The sequence below is a fragment of the Semicossyphus pulcher genome, unplaced genomic scaffold, assembly GCF_022749685.1.
Source record: "Semicossyphus pulcher isolate SPU_LCO1_2020_fin unplaced genomic scaffold, fSemPul1.0.p SCAF_5, whole genome shotgun sequence".
Lineage (NCBI taxonomy): Eukaryota > Metazoa > Chordata > Actinopteri > Labriformes > Labridae > Semicossyphus > Semicossyphus pulcher.
Genome location: NW_027211726.1, coordinates 3,918,000 through 3,934,899, shown reverse-complemented (window position 1 = coordinate 3,934,899; position 16,900 = coordinate 3,918,000). Strand labels below are relative to the sequence as shown.

At 40.9% G+C, this 16,900-nt stretch overlaps 2 protein-coding genes across 2 annotated transcripts; one reads left to right on the top strand and one right to left on the bottom strand.

The window, feature by feature from the left end:
* The first annotated feature begins 873 nt into the window (after window positions 1-873).
* LOC138608962 (recoverin-like) lies at window positions 874-5,589 on the top strand. Its single transcript, XM_069681561.1, has 3 exons — window positions 874-1,254; window positions 3,383-3,494; window positions 5,504-5,589. Exons 1-3 carry the CDS (start codon window positions 874-876, stop codon window positions 5,587-5,589), a joined length of 579 nt encoding a protein of 192 aa, XP_069537662.1.
* A 4,759-nt stretch (window positions 5,590-10,348) lies between these two features.
* Window positions 10,349-16,311, bottom strand: LOC138609161 (germ cell-specific gene 1-like protein). Its single transcript, XM_069681798.1, has 7 exons — window positions 16,116-16,311; window positions 13,637-13,831; window positions 11,970-12,029; window positions 11,655-11,813; window positions 11,254-11,365; window positions 10,829-11,098; window positions 10,349-10,582 (listed from the first exon to the last, which is right to left on the bottom strand). Exons 1-7 carry the CDS (start codon window positions 16,309-16,311, stop codon window positions 10,456-10,458), a joined length of 1,119 nt encoding a protein of 372 aa, XP_069537899.1. The 3' UTR covers window positions 10,349-10,455.
* Window positions 16,312-16,900: the final 589 nt, after the last annotated feature.

Below are 16,900 nucleotides of genomic sequence, written 5' to 3'. Positions count from 1 at the left end.
TTAAATTTAAAGCTTTGCAAAACCAATGAAATTTAGAAGAGGTTACATGACAACAACATACTTTGCTGCCCTTTAAGCTACAAACCCACAGGCAAAGTATGAAAGTTGATTCTAGGTAAGAGATCAGTAGCAAGAGTCACAGGGTTGAAAGAGATTAAGAACGCCTGGTTGTTTCCTAGAAAGCAGGGTTTACTGTGGTTGGTAAACACATCAGATATCTCAGTTGGAATTTTACACCACATTAATACCGCATTAAAACCCAACATGAAATGAATGCTGAACAAGTCTAGAGGATCCATGTGTCACCCAAGATTTTTTGTCAACTCAGAATAAGTAAAAAACGATCAAAATCTATAAAATAACGTTGGACTAGTTGGTAATAACTATTGTGAAAAGGTACCATGCTACTTTGGTAGCCACCTGCTATTTCTTACGAGATGATTGATGTGGGAGTAACTATAGCAATTCAGGTCGACTTTGTGTCTTGCGACACCTACAGATGGCTTAATTCTTATTTTAAAGGAGCAAAGGTTAATGGATAGCAAAACTCTTTACTGCACCACACTTCAAATTTAGACAAACAAGCACTTTAGCCTTGACCTGCATTGAGCCTTGTTCGTGACACCTCTTGCTGCTATTACTAATAGCTGATTGGCTTAATTAGCTTACCAAGCTGCTTCTGCTTTTTTCACAGCATTTGCTTCTGTAGGCTGTAGGCCAGGACCAGGATCAAGAAGGACACTGCAGCCATTCCTCAGGAATAGTCCTTTAATTATCACTTCACAGAGTAGAGGAGGCAACTCCATAGGTTGAAGCTATCAAATAATCCACACTTTCACAAAGCTCTAAAAAGAATCCCCAACACTACCAACAATGGGAAACACCAAGAGTGGTGCTGTGTCCAAGGAGATCCTGGAGGACCTAAAACTAAACACCAAGTTTTCAGAGACTGAAATTGTCCAATGGTATGACAACTTCAAGAAGCAGTGTCCCACAGGGCGCATCTCCAAAGAGGAATTTCAGAGCATCTACAGCAAGTTCTTCCCAGAAAGTGACGCCCAAACTTATTCCCAGCACGTCTTCCGCTCCTTCGACACAAACGACGATGGCACACTGGACTTCAAGGAGTACATCGTTGCTCTCCATATGACTTCAACAGGGAAGACCACCAGGAAACTGGAATGGGCCTTCTCGCTGTTTGACGTGGACAAGAACGGGTACATCACCAAGTCGGAGGTCAAGGAAATCTGCACGGTGAGAACTGGTTGTTTGCAGGGCTACTGCATCCATTTCCACTTTCATCAGTCTGTTTGCTTTCTGTTTGACTTCTGGATGTTTGGTAAATGTCTGAAGGAAAAACGGTTTTAGAATAGCGACCCTGCACTACAGGGACTAAATGCATAGACAACAATATCATCTACATAGAAGTTTACATTAGACCAATGTAAGTAAATGATCAAATCTCCAGTTAAACTAAAAGTTTAGGTTTGTACTTAAAGAATAGAAAATATAAAGAGCTTTTTGGATAATGAATGAGTTAAATGCAAGTGAGAGAAAGATATGGATATATCTATATATGAAAGATGTGCACATAGAAATCAGAGGATCACGTCTAGGATAGACACGTCATTGTAGTTTCTCAGAAGATTTTGCCTTAATTGTTGATGCAACTCAGATAGCAGAGATTTTCCTTTCTTCAAATGCAGCATTGAAGCTGTTCCTCATCACATGTTCCTACCCTTGTAAGTTCTTTTTTAAATCAGGATTAAACTTTAATTGACACTGATAAACAGTTTAGGATAAATTAAGACTTAAGCCTACAGAGAACTTTGGAGTGACATTAGGGGGAAAATATAGTAAACAACATTGGATGTTAATGTTTCAAACAAGCAGTTACATCTTAATAAAGATGAAATGTTTTCATCTGAATTCAACTATTTTGGATCAAGAGACATTTGACACCCTACTTAACCTGCAAATGGGCAACAAACAAAGTGGGTTGGACTGAGCGCTGTAACACGAAACCAGCCAATTAGCCACAGCATCGTCTGCCTCTACTGGCTACTCTCCTTCTTCCACATCTTTGCCCACGAGGATTGGAGCTACATAATAAGACATAGAAAATAGCTTCCTTTGTTGAGGCTAACTTACCCTTGAGCAGCGAACACTCTGGATTTCAAATAGCTTGTTATTAGGTTTTAGCGGCTTCCCTGGCAATACATTAACAAGCTTAACAGGGAGGGGCCTATTTAATTGGCTGTTTACTATAACTCAACAATATTTTGGACTATTGCAATACCCCCTGTTTAAAACTCAAAGATGAAATCTATGCAAGACTCACTTGTTTAAACAAAGTGCATAAGATAAATCAAGATGAAGTGTAAACAACAGTATCATCTGCATACAGGAGGATTTGGATTATGTATAGTATGTTTTAATGATCTTCTAGACACGGTCAACAAAGGCAATTTTGCAGAACCTATTCAATACAATGTATTACACACATTTTCACCGAAACATCTGAAAGTTACATCTTAAAAACGTTTTAATTCTTCAGATAAATGTTGGCAAATATTCAGTTGCCAACTAATGCGACTACTTTGGCGATTGATACATCTTAAATATCTGACTTAACATTCCCTTGTCTGACATCAAAGTGAAACAACTATACCATTTTCATTATTTCAAAAACGTACAAAATTATTGTCAGTGATTTGGCAACCTTGCCATTTTTTTCCGTTAAGCCTTGCAATAGCAGTAGGATGTGAGTTAATTATCTGTTAAAATTAAAACGCTTTATATATTGATCCAATCTGATGGTTTTCCCGAATTTCCCCCCTGGGGATCAATAAAGGATTATCTTATCTTGTGCTGAAAGTTATATACAAGTTACCATTAAAAGGTATAAAGAATAGACAGCAACCCATCAGTGTATTATCACTTTCAAAGAAGTGTTCAGCGTCTCCGTGCTGACTCCAGCCTAACACTCAATGTTAAATATATGACCCTATTTTTAGTGGGGATTTAACTTCTTTACTTCCCCCGCAGGAATATTTATAGCCACAACTTTCAATTTAAAAGATTAGATGTGATTTAGTCACAGAACAATGCCAGACCAGCCCAAGAGGAGATTGGTTAATCCTTTGCACCCAAGCAGTTTCTTGGTTTTTTTGTCAATAGGCACATGATCAGCTCATTGTGGATTAAAGGAGGATTTAGGTGTGATGGTCATAAAAGTTAAATTCATAATACTAGATTTTACATAAGTTCTGACTGTGACGACTAGGAAGGGCAAATACACATGTTGGGATACCTCTTGACAAGGAGGGGTTCAATGTGTTGACCAGTCTGGGTTTAATGCTTCCTTTGTCCTTTTTAACAGGCAATTTTCAAGCTGATTCCTAAAGACGAACTGCCCGGTCTGCCTGATGATGAAAACACGTCAGAGAAGAGGGCAGATAAACTCTGGAAGTTCTTTAACAAGGGCGAAACTGGTGAGATACAGTAGCATTAATGCAGAAATGAATGAATGAATGAATATCAAAACTTTTTACATCTTTGATCCTCCATCTTTCAAATGTTTTAATATTCTCCTGAAAGGCTGTCTCTGGGGAATGAGTGCAAGTCCAACCACCGAGAGGGCTGGAGGGATGGAAACTGTAAAGCAGACCACTCTGATATAGGCAATGGGGTCTTTGTCACATTGGAATTAACTTAACAGTGTTGCTCATGTCCCAAGCTTTGTCAACTTCCATTCATGCACATTAGTTGTTATGTTGCATTTGATGCTGCACATCACGAGGTGAATGGAACATAACAAATCTTGCATCAACAGAAAGACGTCTGTCTGTAGTTGTTGTTTATGCAACCCAACCAGAGCGCCAATGTTCCAAAACTGTGCGACTTGGGAACCAGCGCACATTCATGCATGGGTTCAGAGGCCTGGTTTAAGCTAATTCTCAGGCTGACCAGCACGCCCTTGCAAGCAAGAGCCTCTTGGGGGATGCTGCAAAGTACCCAAGCAACTGTTACAACTAGGACCAACTGTTACCAGTCATGCATTGACCTTAGCGCCATCTTTGGACATGGCAACACATTTTGATTACATATGTCCGTTTTATGTTACAAAGGTGCCTGGCTTTCTGAAAATGTCATACCAAGGTTTCAGTAGCTCGTATGCATGGTAATACCTGTATCAAAACGCCCCCTGCCATGTCAGTGATGCACCTTGAAACTGTGTTTTTTTAATGCACTGTATAGATATATTTTTTGCCATTTTCCCCTAGCAAAGTTCTGGCCATATTCGCAGTGGCAGGGAGAATAAATCCTGCACAATAGGGGCTTGGTGCCTCAGCCATTTGCGAATTCACCATTCAGGATGCTTCTTACCCCTCCCTGTTAGTGGTATCTGTTTGCCTTCTACAAGTGTAAGTGGTCAAAAGTCCTCTCGCTCAAAATACTCCCATTGGTTATTTTTTTCAAATAAGCCTGTTTTGTTTTATATTTGTGCTAGAGCTGAGGCTTTATGAAGATGACATAGTACTTTTGCACATGTAACACTCTGTGGTCAAGTAAATGCACCAGGACCCGTTCAAGTGAACCCCAAAGTAATGAAGTTCTCACATTTGCATCACTTTGTGATTCAGGGGGCTGAAGCTCTGTAGACTCATCGATAGAGTCATTGGCCCTGCTCGCAGTATGGTTAAGAACACCCGGACTGTTGCTAGCATCCTGATTCAAATTAGGCTTAGAAGAGCAACCCAGGTCGCTGTCGGCATCAGGCACAACCACAGTCATAGGAATTGTAGTAGTCATTGTCTCTCTGCACAGGGGATTAACTCTTATCCTCATTATTATCATTTATCCAATTTTGCGCGGCTACCGGAGTGAGTGCCTACTTCTCTACCAGCCAGACTTCACCCTTTAGGGTACAGGTAACGCAGATTGAGAAACAGTGTACTGGAATAACAATGCTTCATGATCAAGATAACAATGCTTCAACTGGCTTACCGTGCAATTGGTCAAAGTTAAGTCATTAAGGTATAGTTGACTTGAACGATTGACAGATATTAACATTTCATAGCTCACCAAATGCCAAAAAAATTGTCAGGATTTTATTATTTGTAGCTGCGGAGTGTTACCATTTATTAAACTTTTTGTTTCAGGGGTAAATGGTGAAAAAATGCTCGGTTCAGGTAACAGTTACCTTCCAGCAAACCGGGCACCCAGCTTGCCTTTGAGGCACCTCGCTTGATGTCACGTTGCACAAGTTTTCCATGAGGTCAGCCTGAAAGCGGCCTTACGTCTGTTTTACCTTCAGATGACTTTAAGTTGAATCATGTTTACGCACTCGCTGAAAGAGGAAGCTTTCAGAAGAAAAATGGTTTGTCGCCGAGCCGTATGTTGACCCTCCCCGTCCCTGAACCTACAAGAAGTGTATTCAATTTCATATCCTTTTAATAACCTGAGCTACACTCCTCTCTCTTTCCCTTTCTCTCTCCAGAGCGAGTGGCAGAAGGAGAGTTCATCAAAGGAGTGTTGGACAATGAAGAAGCCCTTCGTTTGATCCAGTATCAGCCTTCAAAGTAACTCAGCTGTGGATTCTCTGTACCCCTCTCCAGATCTGTCTTTTTCACTTTACTCCTCACTTTGCTATCACCATGACCCCTGACAGCATCCTCACATTATGTGAAAAACGCAGCAGCTGTGACGATAACGCCCCGTCGCTTAAAGTAAATAACTACACAGGATCTCTCTCTGAGTTTTTGTTACATATGTAACCCATTTCTTTATCACACAGTACACACTATAATCATTGTTACAGGAGAAAAACACGAGGCAGGAGAGATTGCCTGAGTTTGCAGTAGCCACATTAAAATTTTAAAGCTTTACAGGATGTTCTAGTTGTGAACTGTCTGAAACAGTATTTAGTTTACATTTCTCTCCAAATTTAAATTATAAAGCTGTGTTTTAGCAACCTAAGCACAATTTGTAAGATGATAACATGTCATGTGCTTTAGTTAAACTATCATTACCATGAAATATGTATTTGTTTCTCTACTGGAATTATTTTTAAACCCACAGCCAACATGTAAGTGCAGAAAGGTGTAATCGTTCGTTATGGTCTAATATGGCAAATCCTATGTTTGATGTTTTAGTTAAGTTGTATACAGGAGAAAAGGTTTTGTTCATGTACAACAACATGTAAATCTGGTTACAATATCCCTTCATAATTAATTAAAAAAACATAAATTTGTGATAGAATTTAAAGTGTCTGAAGTCTTAATTTTACACGACACAACAATGGCGCATATTTGAGTCTGCAGAGAGGAAGCAGAAGCCCTGCCAACAGAGAAAAATAATATGAATTGGTCTCTAACAAAGAACTTAAGTCAACACCTTGAACTCGTTGTTCCTCAAAGCATTCCTGAACCATGTCTGCAGTGTGGCAGGGCGCATTGTCCTGCTGAAAGAGGCCACTGCCATTAGGGAATACTGTTTCCATAAACTGTAACAATGTTTACGTAGGTGGTATGTGCGAAAGTAACATCCATATGAACGGCAGGACCCAAGGTTTCCCAGCAGAACATTGCCTAAAGCATCACACTGCCGCCGTCGGCTCGCCTTCTTCCCATAATGCATCCTGGTGCCATGTCTTCCCCAGGTAAGCGACGCACCCGGCTATCCACATGATGTAAATGACATTATTCATCAACCCAGACCCCCTTCTTCCATTGCCGTGTGGATAAATTACAAAAAGCTTAAATTGCAACCCAACCGTCACAAATCGCCAGTGGTTATCAATAAAAACAATCCATCTAATAGTTTGACTCACAGCCACGATTGTGCACCTCATGGTGGCGTTCGAGAAAAAATCAGAATTTCACCAAAGTAATTAAGATTCATCCCCTGGGGACCATAAATGTCTGTATAAAATTCACGGCATTACACCCAACAGTTGTAGAAATATATTGTGTAAGTGCAAAAGCAGCTTTAAAGAAATGCACTGAGGTACGTAGCTTTAAGATCCCTTTTCACAGATGTGCACAGGCTGCATGTTTAGCTCTTATTTAAATAGCTTGGTGTTGGAAACGGTTTTGGTCCTTTAAATAACAGCCGAACCTTTAGCTCCTCCCACAGTCTCCAGATGTTCACAGCTGGCATGTTTCACGGCAGCCGTGGTCTTACGTTACACAAGACGAACCAGATAATAACCTCTAGATAAAAGATTAATATTGTTTCATCATGAGAGGACCTGGTTTACTTTCTTGCTCCACTTTCTGGGAGACATCTGCTCTGTTTTTTAAAGTGAACGTGCTTCGTACTTTATGAAGCCGAATGAATTAGTGTACTAGTTCACCAAAAAGTAACACGTGGGATCTCTTCTTCCTTCCAAATTAAAATATATCAAGATTTCTAGTTTGACTTTGAGGAAATAAATCCTCTACAGCGATCTGCTTTTAGTAGAGATATTAATGTTAGTAAGATGACTCAAAAGTAAAAATAAGGAGCTTATTTTATGGCAAACTGAACATGTTACGTTCTCAAGAAGTAAAGATTAATAAATACATGTGTGCTGTAATGTATAGTGTAACACTATCAGGTGATGTTAGCATGGAATGGGTTGAATGCTAACGTTAGCTGTTGTCTTGTGGTAGCTGTTTTTACCTTGAAATATGTCCAGACGTCCCGTCGGAAGATCCGTTGTCTTTTCAGTTTCGGATAAATCAGGAAACAGAACATTTCTGTTGGATTCCCCATTTTCAACATGACTTTCTTCACATTTCCCAAAGTTAAACACAAGCAAAAGTGTAAAAAATTAATAAACTGTGTGTGTGTTTGCTCTAACAAAAGCTGCAATCATTAGCATGTCTGGCTAACTAGCTTACCAGCTACAGTAAACAAACATTGCATCCAAAAGGAACCAGTGCATCATCAGCTAATTTGATGCATTCAAATTTATTTGAATAAATGCCCCGGTCACAACTTGCACATCCTTTGTGAGAGTATTTCCATTTTCCATTGAAAGCTGACTGATGTCGTTGTAGTTGGGCGAACATTAGAAGCTTCTTCCTGCTTGGATTTTGGGAAGAAACTTCAGCTAATGTTATTCTTTAAAGTCAGAGTCAGTTTCAAGCTGTAACAAACCCCCTCATGTTCCATACGTTAGGTGGCTTTTGAGGAAAAACTGAGCTGTGAAATACATCACCTAAATGACGAGCAGTGTGAGAGGCCCCTCTTACATAAACCCTCTTACACAATTCAGCCTCTTAATTGACGTTTTTAATTACTTTCAACATACTGCTCGGTGACCTGACAATCCTGTTCATCTCTGCTTCACTGCCTTTACTGTGTCAATCTCTCCCTCTCTCTCCGTCTTACTGCCCTTACTGGGGAGATTATTGACATAATCTTCTGTCCAGTATTTGAAAGCATCTGCCTTAATGTCTAAATCTCTCTGTTGCTGTAATCTTTGATTCTCAATTTTCTTCTTTCCTTTCCTCGCGGATAAACAAAAACAAAGGAAAACAAATAACACAGGGTTACTGGGCGTACACGCTAAGGTCTGATGCAAACCGTGTGTTTAGGCTAACGGTAAAGAAATCTTGATAATATTTTTTTTTCCTTGCAATGGTTCAGAATAAGATAAAGTTATAATGTAAACAGAATAACACAAATTATTTCTTACAATCTCAGGCTATTCCCCGAATAACCTAAGCCCCTTTTAACATGATGAAAAGGCTAACACACTTTAGGTAACTGCTTCAATTCAATACAACACTGTAGGTCTCAGTCCTTATGTCCTACTTACATTTTAGTACTTGTTTTAAAACCCAATCCGTGACCATGTTTCCATTAATGTAACCAAGTAGATTTGGTGACTATACCCAATTAAATTATGCCGGATTGCAGACACGGTAACTGTTTATTAATAATGGCTGTACGTCTAAACCTCGCACAATGTGACATCTTTCTCACCAAGCTTTATTTTCAGAGCGTGACAGGACGTAAATATTCATGCTAACTTGACAGCTAAACCCTGCGCATGACGCTAGAGAGGTACCTAGATCGTTATATTCTGAAGCGTATGGACGCTGACTGCAGGAGTAAGAACATTGCCTGAACATTTTCCTTGGTACCTTAAACTGACCTTTGACATTGATAAGAAGTGGTGATTACATGATTACAGGGACCCTGTAAACTGATAAATATGTTTTTATTCATCATCTCACTGGAGGGAATCATCACTCATTCACGCAAACATAAAACAATGGAAACATCGTATGCCACAGATTGAGTTTGATACAATTATCAAAGTCAACACGGTTTCAGTTGCCATTTGAATGCATTCGAACATCCTTTCATACGTCGTATACGTCTTTAAATGATATATTATCCCTGAAGAAGTCATTGTAAGGCTGGTTTTACACTGCTTTGTTTGTATTTTTGTAATACCCATAATTTTGTAGCAAAATCTGAAATTGTAAGACTATCCAGGACAAACAGAACCCATTTCTGTCGTTTAATTCTCGGATGTTTTGTGTATATTCAGTCCGAAATAGCTGCTGGCAAATTTCAGAGACATATGCTACGACCATTCTAGACATCATAAAGAATTACCTTAAAAATTGACTGATAAAAGTCTTAGCAGGATTTCAAAAAGATATGAAATAGTAGTCCATTACAACTACACTGTTAGCCTCACTCTAACATTTTATCAACTATTTTTTTCATGTGTTATTTGGTTATTCGGTCTTTCCAACTGGTGGAAACATCCTATAATAAGTGAGAAATGAGTAATGAGCTTTAGATTGTGACAGAATTCGTTTCCTCTGAAGGGCAGCTGGGCTCAGCCTTCGAGACAGGATAGTGGGCTCCGACATCAATAGGGCAACACCAGTAGGCTGTTCAGGCACCTCGTCAGGATGCCTCATGGGAGGTTCTCCACGGAAGGTTCAGTGGTACTGCAAGAACATATCTCATTTGGGTTGGGAGCAACAAAAGATCCCGCAAGACCAGCTGGAAGATGTTGCTGGGAAGAGGGATGTTTTTCCTGCTGTCTCCGCTACCAGGTCCCCGATAAGCAGCCGAAAATGGAGGATGGGTAAGAGATGAGTTTGAAAACATCAAAAGAACAGAAATGGGTCGCTGTTAGTGACCTGCTGAACCTCATAAGAATCACTGAACTGTGCAGCGTTAAGCCTCTTTTAGCAAGTTGGTTTGGTTCTTCTAGTTCGCTGTTTCATCGCTAAACGCTACCTGCCTCGCAAAAGTTGGGAGACAACCAATGATTTTCTGTTGATGGAGACCAAACCAGAGCGATATTGGACTTTGATGGACTTTTTTGGGTAGCCAGAAACATGACTGCACTGGGATGATAACGATATGATTCTAACTTTATAGCTGCAGCAATGTGATTGATCTGTTTGACACAGTCCTCTGCTGCCACAAGTCTTAGCAGAGTTCCTCCTCTCGCTCCTCCTGCAGAGCATAATCTATCTCGTCCATCTCCCGTTCACAGTCTTCACATCCTTCTGCGCCGCATCCCTCCACTACCACCACACCATGATGGTCCATGAGCCTTCCACCTCCAACTCCCATTCCCCCCATTTGTCCAACTACTCCAAAACCCATTCCTCCAACCCCTCCTCCAGCTCCCATTCCCAATCCTCCCATTCCAACTCCATTTCCACCTACCCCGTTTCCTCCAACTCCTCCTATGGACCCCATTCCTCCCACTCCCCCCACTCCTATCCCAACTCCATCAGCTCCCATCCCATCAACTCCAAGTCCTCCTCCACCAACAAGCAGCGCTCCAGCTCCACACGTAAGAGGTCCGACTGCTGGTCCCACTCCTCTGGGCCAAAGAGGGTCCATGAGAACCCCCTGCTGGCCAAGCTGGATCAGCTGACTGACGGAGTAAACCCCTCCACTGCTGCCACGAACGACCTCCTCGTACGAAGGGGCTCGGGCAGCAGCACGGGCCTCCTCCAGCCTCATACGGGCTCTGTGCTTCATCTCGATGAGGGTCTTGGTGTAGGAGTTGAGAGTGGCTACAGCGGCCGCCATGCAACAGCTGAACGATAGCCATGCCATGCTGGTGAGACAGGGAAGAAAGATTTGACCTCTGTCATCTGACAACAGAGTCTAAAAGATCAGCATCGGTAAGATGTTTCGATATTTGCCAACGACTCAAACAAGACCTTTGGTTTTACTTCATTTTAGGTGGAAGTTATATTGAGCCAAACTTACGCAAAAGACCATCCATAGTCCCAGCTCTGTGGCCTCCATTCTTTAGGCCCAATGCTCACAGTCATCTGAAAAACTGTGGTGTACATCATGTGTGCTATCATCCCCATCATACCTAGAAGAGAACGAAAAAACAAGATGGAGTTTAAAAGAGAAAAGAGGAGAGAAAATGTGACGAAAATGATTAAAGACAGAGGACAGAGGAAGTATAAAAAACATGTGACCACATCAGGGGGCAAAAACCCAATAAAAGATTCTTTAGGCCAAAAGCACATCTGAGTCTACACTCATTGCCAGAACACAGGTATCTGGACCCCAACATGGTCAAAGCAAAGTGACCGCAACATGTCAAACATTGGATTGAGATTTCATTACAACCCACCCAATGTGTCCCTCACCCTCACCTGAGAGGACAGTGCACATGGCAGCAAAGGCGTTGATCTTGAGGGCGTTCATCTCCCTCTTAGCACAGAGGCAGATAGCTTCCACCCACATCAGCAGGAAGCCCATGGCCAGAAGACCGATGTACATGAACTCACTGATGACTGAAAGCCAGAGGACGCCTGGAAGCACGTGTTAAAGATCATATTGACAAATATCCATGTTACCTGTCTATGACAAGCCAATGGTAGTTGTTGATGAGGTGTTCGGCTGTGGTGATGGAACTGAGAATTGCAATACAGGTTTTGGGTGAAGACTTTGTGTTTTAGAGGACCAACCTTGTGTCTCTCCTGGCGTCAGCTCAATGAAGCTGCGACACTTTTCTTCCTGATCAGTACCTGAAAGACAATCACAACAGAGTTCTTCTGTCAAAGTCCTGGTAGTTAATCTACATTTTTGTCTTTCAACATATTATATATGAATGTTTAATATTCTTACTTAATGTTATGTATCAATAAGGTAATAACTACTTGAGCTGTAGACTGAAGTATCCAAGTAAATAGTTAATCTTCTAGCTTTTTAAATATACAAAATGGTGTCCTACAAGGGTCCATCCTGGGTCCTCTTCAATTTCTATCAATAACTTGTAACTTGTGATGTTACTGATACTAACTAAACTTAATCTTTATGCAGATGACGCCTTTATGAATACTTCTTCATCATCCTGAACGAGTACTCTCCACACTTCTTTTATGACGTTGTCCAGAGGAAATGTTAGAAACTAAACACTGGAAAAAGGAAAATGATGTTCTTCTTTCAAAGAGGACAGCTGATGGTGAACATCTGATTGATGGGTTATTGAACGAGTCTCAACATACAAATGGCTGTTTTTTTCTTAGAAGATAATCTGTCTATGAAACAGATAAAGGACGGTTTGTATGCTTGCCACCTCATCTTCTCTGATAAAAAATGTCGGATTAAGTGTGCCATGCTTCATTGGGATTTGTCTCTGCACACATCACTGCAGCTTGTATAGTTTTTTTCTCTTACTCAAACAACCGTAGAATGGTACATTTGAATATTATCCTTTTATTTATTTTGTCTACTAACTCCCATAATGGTCGGTTCAACCTCAGGTCACACGGACACATAATATATGTAATTCCTCGAAAACCGCTCATCTTTGTATAAGCGACAGATTTAATTTAAAGAGGATTATTTTATCAGCATGGATTATAAAAACAGGATTAAGGAATATTTGACCACTGAACGTCTTGTATTGACCGCTGCTAATTTATTGTTTGATTTAACTTCTATTTGAATAACTCCAGTGTCTTGTACTCTGTGTACTGCCGAAATTTTCTGAATATTCCTGGTAAAATAAACTCGAAATGAAAAATAAATGAATAAAGCAAAAGGTACATCTGTCCTTTTAGCTTATGTGACAATAAAAGACCAAGATTCAGAGTTTACAAATACTCAACATGTGTTTTTTTGCAGCAGGATGATTTAAATAAATCTCTCGCAAAGCTGAGAACTTGCGTCTATAATCATTATAAATCCTGAAAAAGTAATGAAAAGAGCTGCGTTAAGCTCAGTATGGGAGGAAGAATTTAAACCGCTGGGATTTGCTTTAGGTTGCTGATTACCAACCAATAAAAGGCTCTTTCAGAGGAACCACACATGACAGTGATTGCTTTTTGGTCTTATGATACCGAAGCTCGCAGGGTGCACGATTCCTCCGAGGATGATTTCAGAATCAAGGTGTGTACTGTGTGGCAAAAAAAATTCCAAAACAGTAAAGTTTGATGGGAAATGTAGGAAGAACTCTGTTGACACTGGTTTAACGATGTCTAATTGAGTAATCTGAACATGTCACAGCTGTTTTTGGTCGAGAAAAAAATATATATTAGCAGGAATATTTGGATAATATGTTTTGGGGTATTCCCCCGGTCATCAAGTGCAAACTTAGTTGTTCAATCCCGTCATATTTCCCATCACAAACCTTCATTGTGCTTCTCGCAGGACAGCCAGAAGCCAGTGTGAAAGTAGCGCAGCATGTACTTGTCCTCGCCCGTCTCCCAGATGTAGTGGACGGCGTTGGCCAGCTGCTTCCTCTTTATCCTGGCCAGCTCCTCCCTCTGCTGCGGGGAGAGAGTCACGTTGGAGGGCGGGTTCCTCGGGTCTGGTGTGGGAGTCTCTGGATGGAAAAATATGCAACAAAGTGATAAGAAAGGAAGGAGAAAAACATAGACGACAAGATACAGGAGAAGGGGAAAGAGCAAAGGGATGGATTCAGGGATTATTAAGGAGGGAAAGATAAGAAAGGGTAAAGACAAGGGGGTCAAAGAATATGAATAGAAGTAGAAAATATGCTCAGGAGTAGATTATTCCAGATGTTCAGAGAGTAAAGATGCAGAAAGATGAAACACACATTTTGCTTAATGTAACGGTTCGGGTTGATCTTTAACGCCAGCGTGCTCAGACACTGTGACATAAACTGCGTCTCCTGTGACAAAGCTTGTAACACAATCCAGCTCTGAAACACAGTTCTTTAGGTAATCTGTCGTTTTCTATGCAGTGAAAATTGAATGCTACATAGAAACAAATAGGCTTAGTGCTGAAAGATAAGACAGCGGGTCAGTGAATCCAGATAACATGCAGCTGCAGATACAAAGTTCTGAGATTAGCAACAAAGCCGGGATTATGTGAATCTCTGCCCGTCAAGTTCAGAGTAAAATACTTGAACAAAGGAAACAATATTGTAGATGTTATGAAATCCTGCACTGGAAGTATTTTTGGAAAAGTTATTCTTAAGTCATCGACATGCTGTTTGTTCCCCGACAGATGTTCTGACTGTAGAAGTGACTTTCTTAGAGTGAATAGTGACATGCATGTAGGACAGGGGGAGGAAGTCAGGGTGTCCACATTCTTCATGTGTTACTTTTACATTAATGCAGCTGTTAGTTTTAGACTCAACCTTTTGGTCTCACTTAAAAAAAATCTGGCAAAATGATGTAAAATAAAAAAATTAAATCAAAAAAGGTTTTAGTTTCATTTAAGTCAGCAGCCTGAACATGAACAAAGAGTTTGGCTTGTTATGTCCTGGTAATTAAAAAGATCATATTTATATCGTACGCCTGCTGTGAGAGTCAACACTGTTAAAACCATTTCAAATCCAAATATTAGTCTCTCTGTTTAACAAAGATTCAATATACGAGTTTAATTTCCTCGATCTCAGATCAATTCATGGTACGATGTAGGCGACAGCTTACTGTGAGTGTTACTGAAGTTTTAAGCAGAGCATCAATCCTGTTTTAAAATGTTTGTCAATCAAATGCAACGGTTGTAAACACTTCATTGCATTATTAGAGAAATCTCGGCATAGTTTGCTTTGCAAGAAAGTTGGCTAGCTCCAGCTAAAGTTAGGAGCCATCACTCAGTGCAGTTGTTAAGCCTTCTGGTTCGACAGCGAGCTGTGGCTCGTGATTGTGGTGTGTGCAAACATATGTTAAGGTAGGCGTGAAAATATTACGCTTGAGTATTTTTGGATTTATTTTTACCATAACACTAATAATCGACGTTAAAACCATTGATTTGATATAAAATAGGGAACCCATTTTAAAGTGTGAGATTACTGAGCAACAAAAGCTTCCTGCTCTGCCCTCCTCTCCAGAATCATCTCTGTTCAAGTCACTAATAACGCCACTAATGACATCAGGTGATATTCGGGCCTCCTTGGCCTAATTAGTGTTTTTGCACTATTGTGAGCTACAAACATCATTTTAAATTCACAATTAACACTTAATTTGGTGACACTCAAAACATCCAGGATTAAAGCAGCCAGCACTTAGTGAAGAAGTACATCTTTGTCTCAACCTCTATCATACAATTTTATGAGTAATTTTGTTGTGAAACAATTGTTAGAAACAGGTTTAATGTTTACAATATGTTTATGTTTATAAACAACATATTTTAACTTGCTTATAGTTTTTTGTTTGTCATATTTGTCTGTTTATTATGAGGTTGAGGGTCAAACATCTGTGCTTGTCTGCCAGGGGCCGCCATACTCGACTTTAAAGCTCCTGTGAGGATCCTGTTGATTTTGGCGCCCCCTGTGGACAAAGCCGAAGCTCTTATCTCTCTGTTGATTTTGTCCTGTTCATGCTTAAGTGGTGTTTTTAACAAAAAATCTCATCCTACTTTCTTTCACAGTCATATGTGTCACTTACTTTAAATCTGTGTCCTGGAAAATGTAAACAAAGGCAGCGTGTTAATCGCTTCATCTGACACCTCCCCCCCCCCCACCAGCAGTTCCAGGCATTTAAAATAGCTATATAGAAATAATCAATCTTGTCTCTGATGGTCTGGTTTGCTTTTGTAGCTCATCCAGAGTCATCAGAATTAATTTCAGTCTGTTGCATAACCAGTGAAAAACTCCTCACAGGAGCTTTAAACATGTGTCTTCATATTCCTGCCCTCACCTGTGGTGTACGGCTGGCTGTTGTTCTGCCCGCAGTTCTTCATCTTCACAGGCGACAGGCACAGCGGCTTCACCACCTTGTGTGTCCCCTCGCACCAGTAGGAGGTGCAGAAAGCCGAGACGGAGAGGGTGAGGGCCAGAGAGGTGAGGGAGAGCGACAGCAGGGAGCGGTTGCGTCTCGACATATTCTCCAGCATGCTTACTTCTTAAAGTTAGACACAGTTCAGACAGAAATGGTTTTCAGATTAAATTTGGGTCACTTCCTGGTTCAGAAATGGCTGTAGGAGTCTTGCAGGTTCTGTTGACCAATCAGGATAAGGATCAGAGAAGCCAGGGGGTGTGACGAGTCATGGTGAAGTTTAGTGAGGTGATGACGTGTTTGGTGTTGCGGTTGAGATTGATTCATGGAGGATGGCAGGAGAGAAGAGGGAGAGAAAGCTGGGATTAGGGATGTTGGAGAAGTGGAACAAAGGTCAGAGGGGAATCTGAAAAGAGGCCGGGCGAAGAGATGGAGGGTGGGCGGGCATCGAGGAAGGAGAAGAGTGGATGAGCGGAGGTCAGAGGACAGTGGGGTGGAGAAAGCTGACGTGCTGGGAATTAATCACTTTCGCGAGTGTGAAAGAAAAAGAGACAGATGTGTAGGCCAGAGGTTGCAGGAGGGAACTCCAGCTCTCCTCCTGCTCCAGAATCAGTCACAGAAAATCATCAGAGACAAACTCAGGACCTCCCTTTCTTCCTGATGTTACGGCACGAGCCAGGCGAGATGTTTGACTCCACACATCTGTT

Excerpts from the sequence above, each read along its gene's own strand:
- LOC138609161 (XM_069681798.1), bottom strand. The coding sequence starts at position 16,311 with ATGCTGGAGAATATGTCGAGACGCAACCGCTCCCTGCTGTCGCTCTCC. Across the intron at positions 13,832-16,115 it reads CAGCCAGCCGTACACCACAG|AGACTCCCACACCAGACCCG; the intron begins GTGAGGGCAGGA and ends TTTTCCATCCAG. Across the intron at positions 11,814-11,969 it reads GACGCCAGGAGAGACACAAG|GCGTCCTCTGGCTTTCAGTC; the intron begins GTTGGTCCTCTA and ends ACGTGCTTCCAG.
- LOC138608962 (XM_069681561.1), top strand. The coding sequence starts at position 874 with ATGGGAAACACCAAGAGTGGTGCTGTGTCCAAGGAGATCCTGGAGGAC. Across the intron at positions 1,255-3,382 it reads AGGTCAAGGAAATCTGCACG|GCAATTTTCAAGCTGATTCC; the intron begins GTGAGAACTGGT and ends CCTTTTTAACAG. Across the intron at positions 3,495-5,503 it reads CTTTAACAAGGGCGAAACTG|AGCGAGTGGCAGAAGGAGAG; the intron begins GTGAGATACAGT and ends TTCTCTCTCCAG.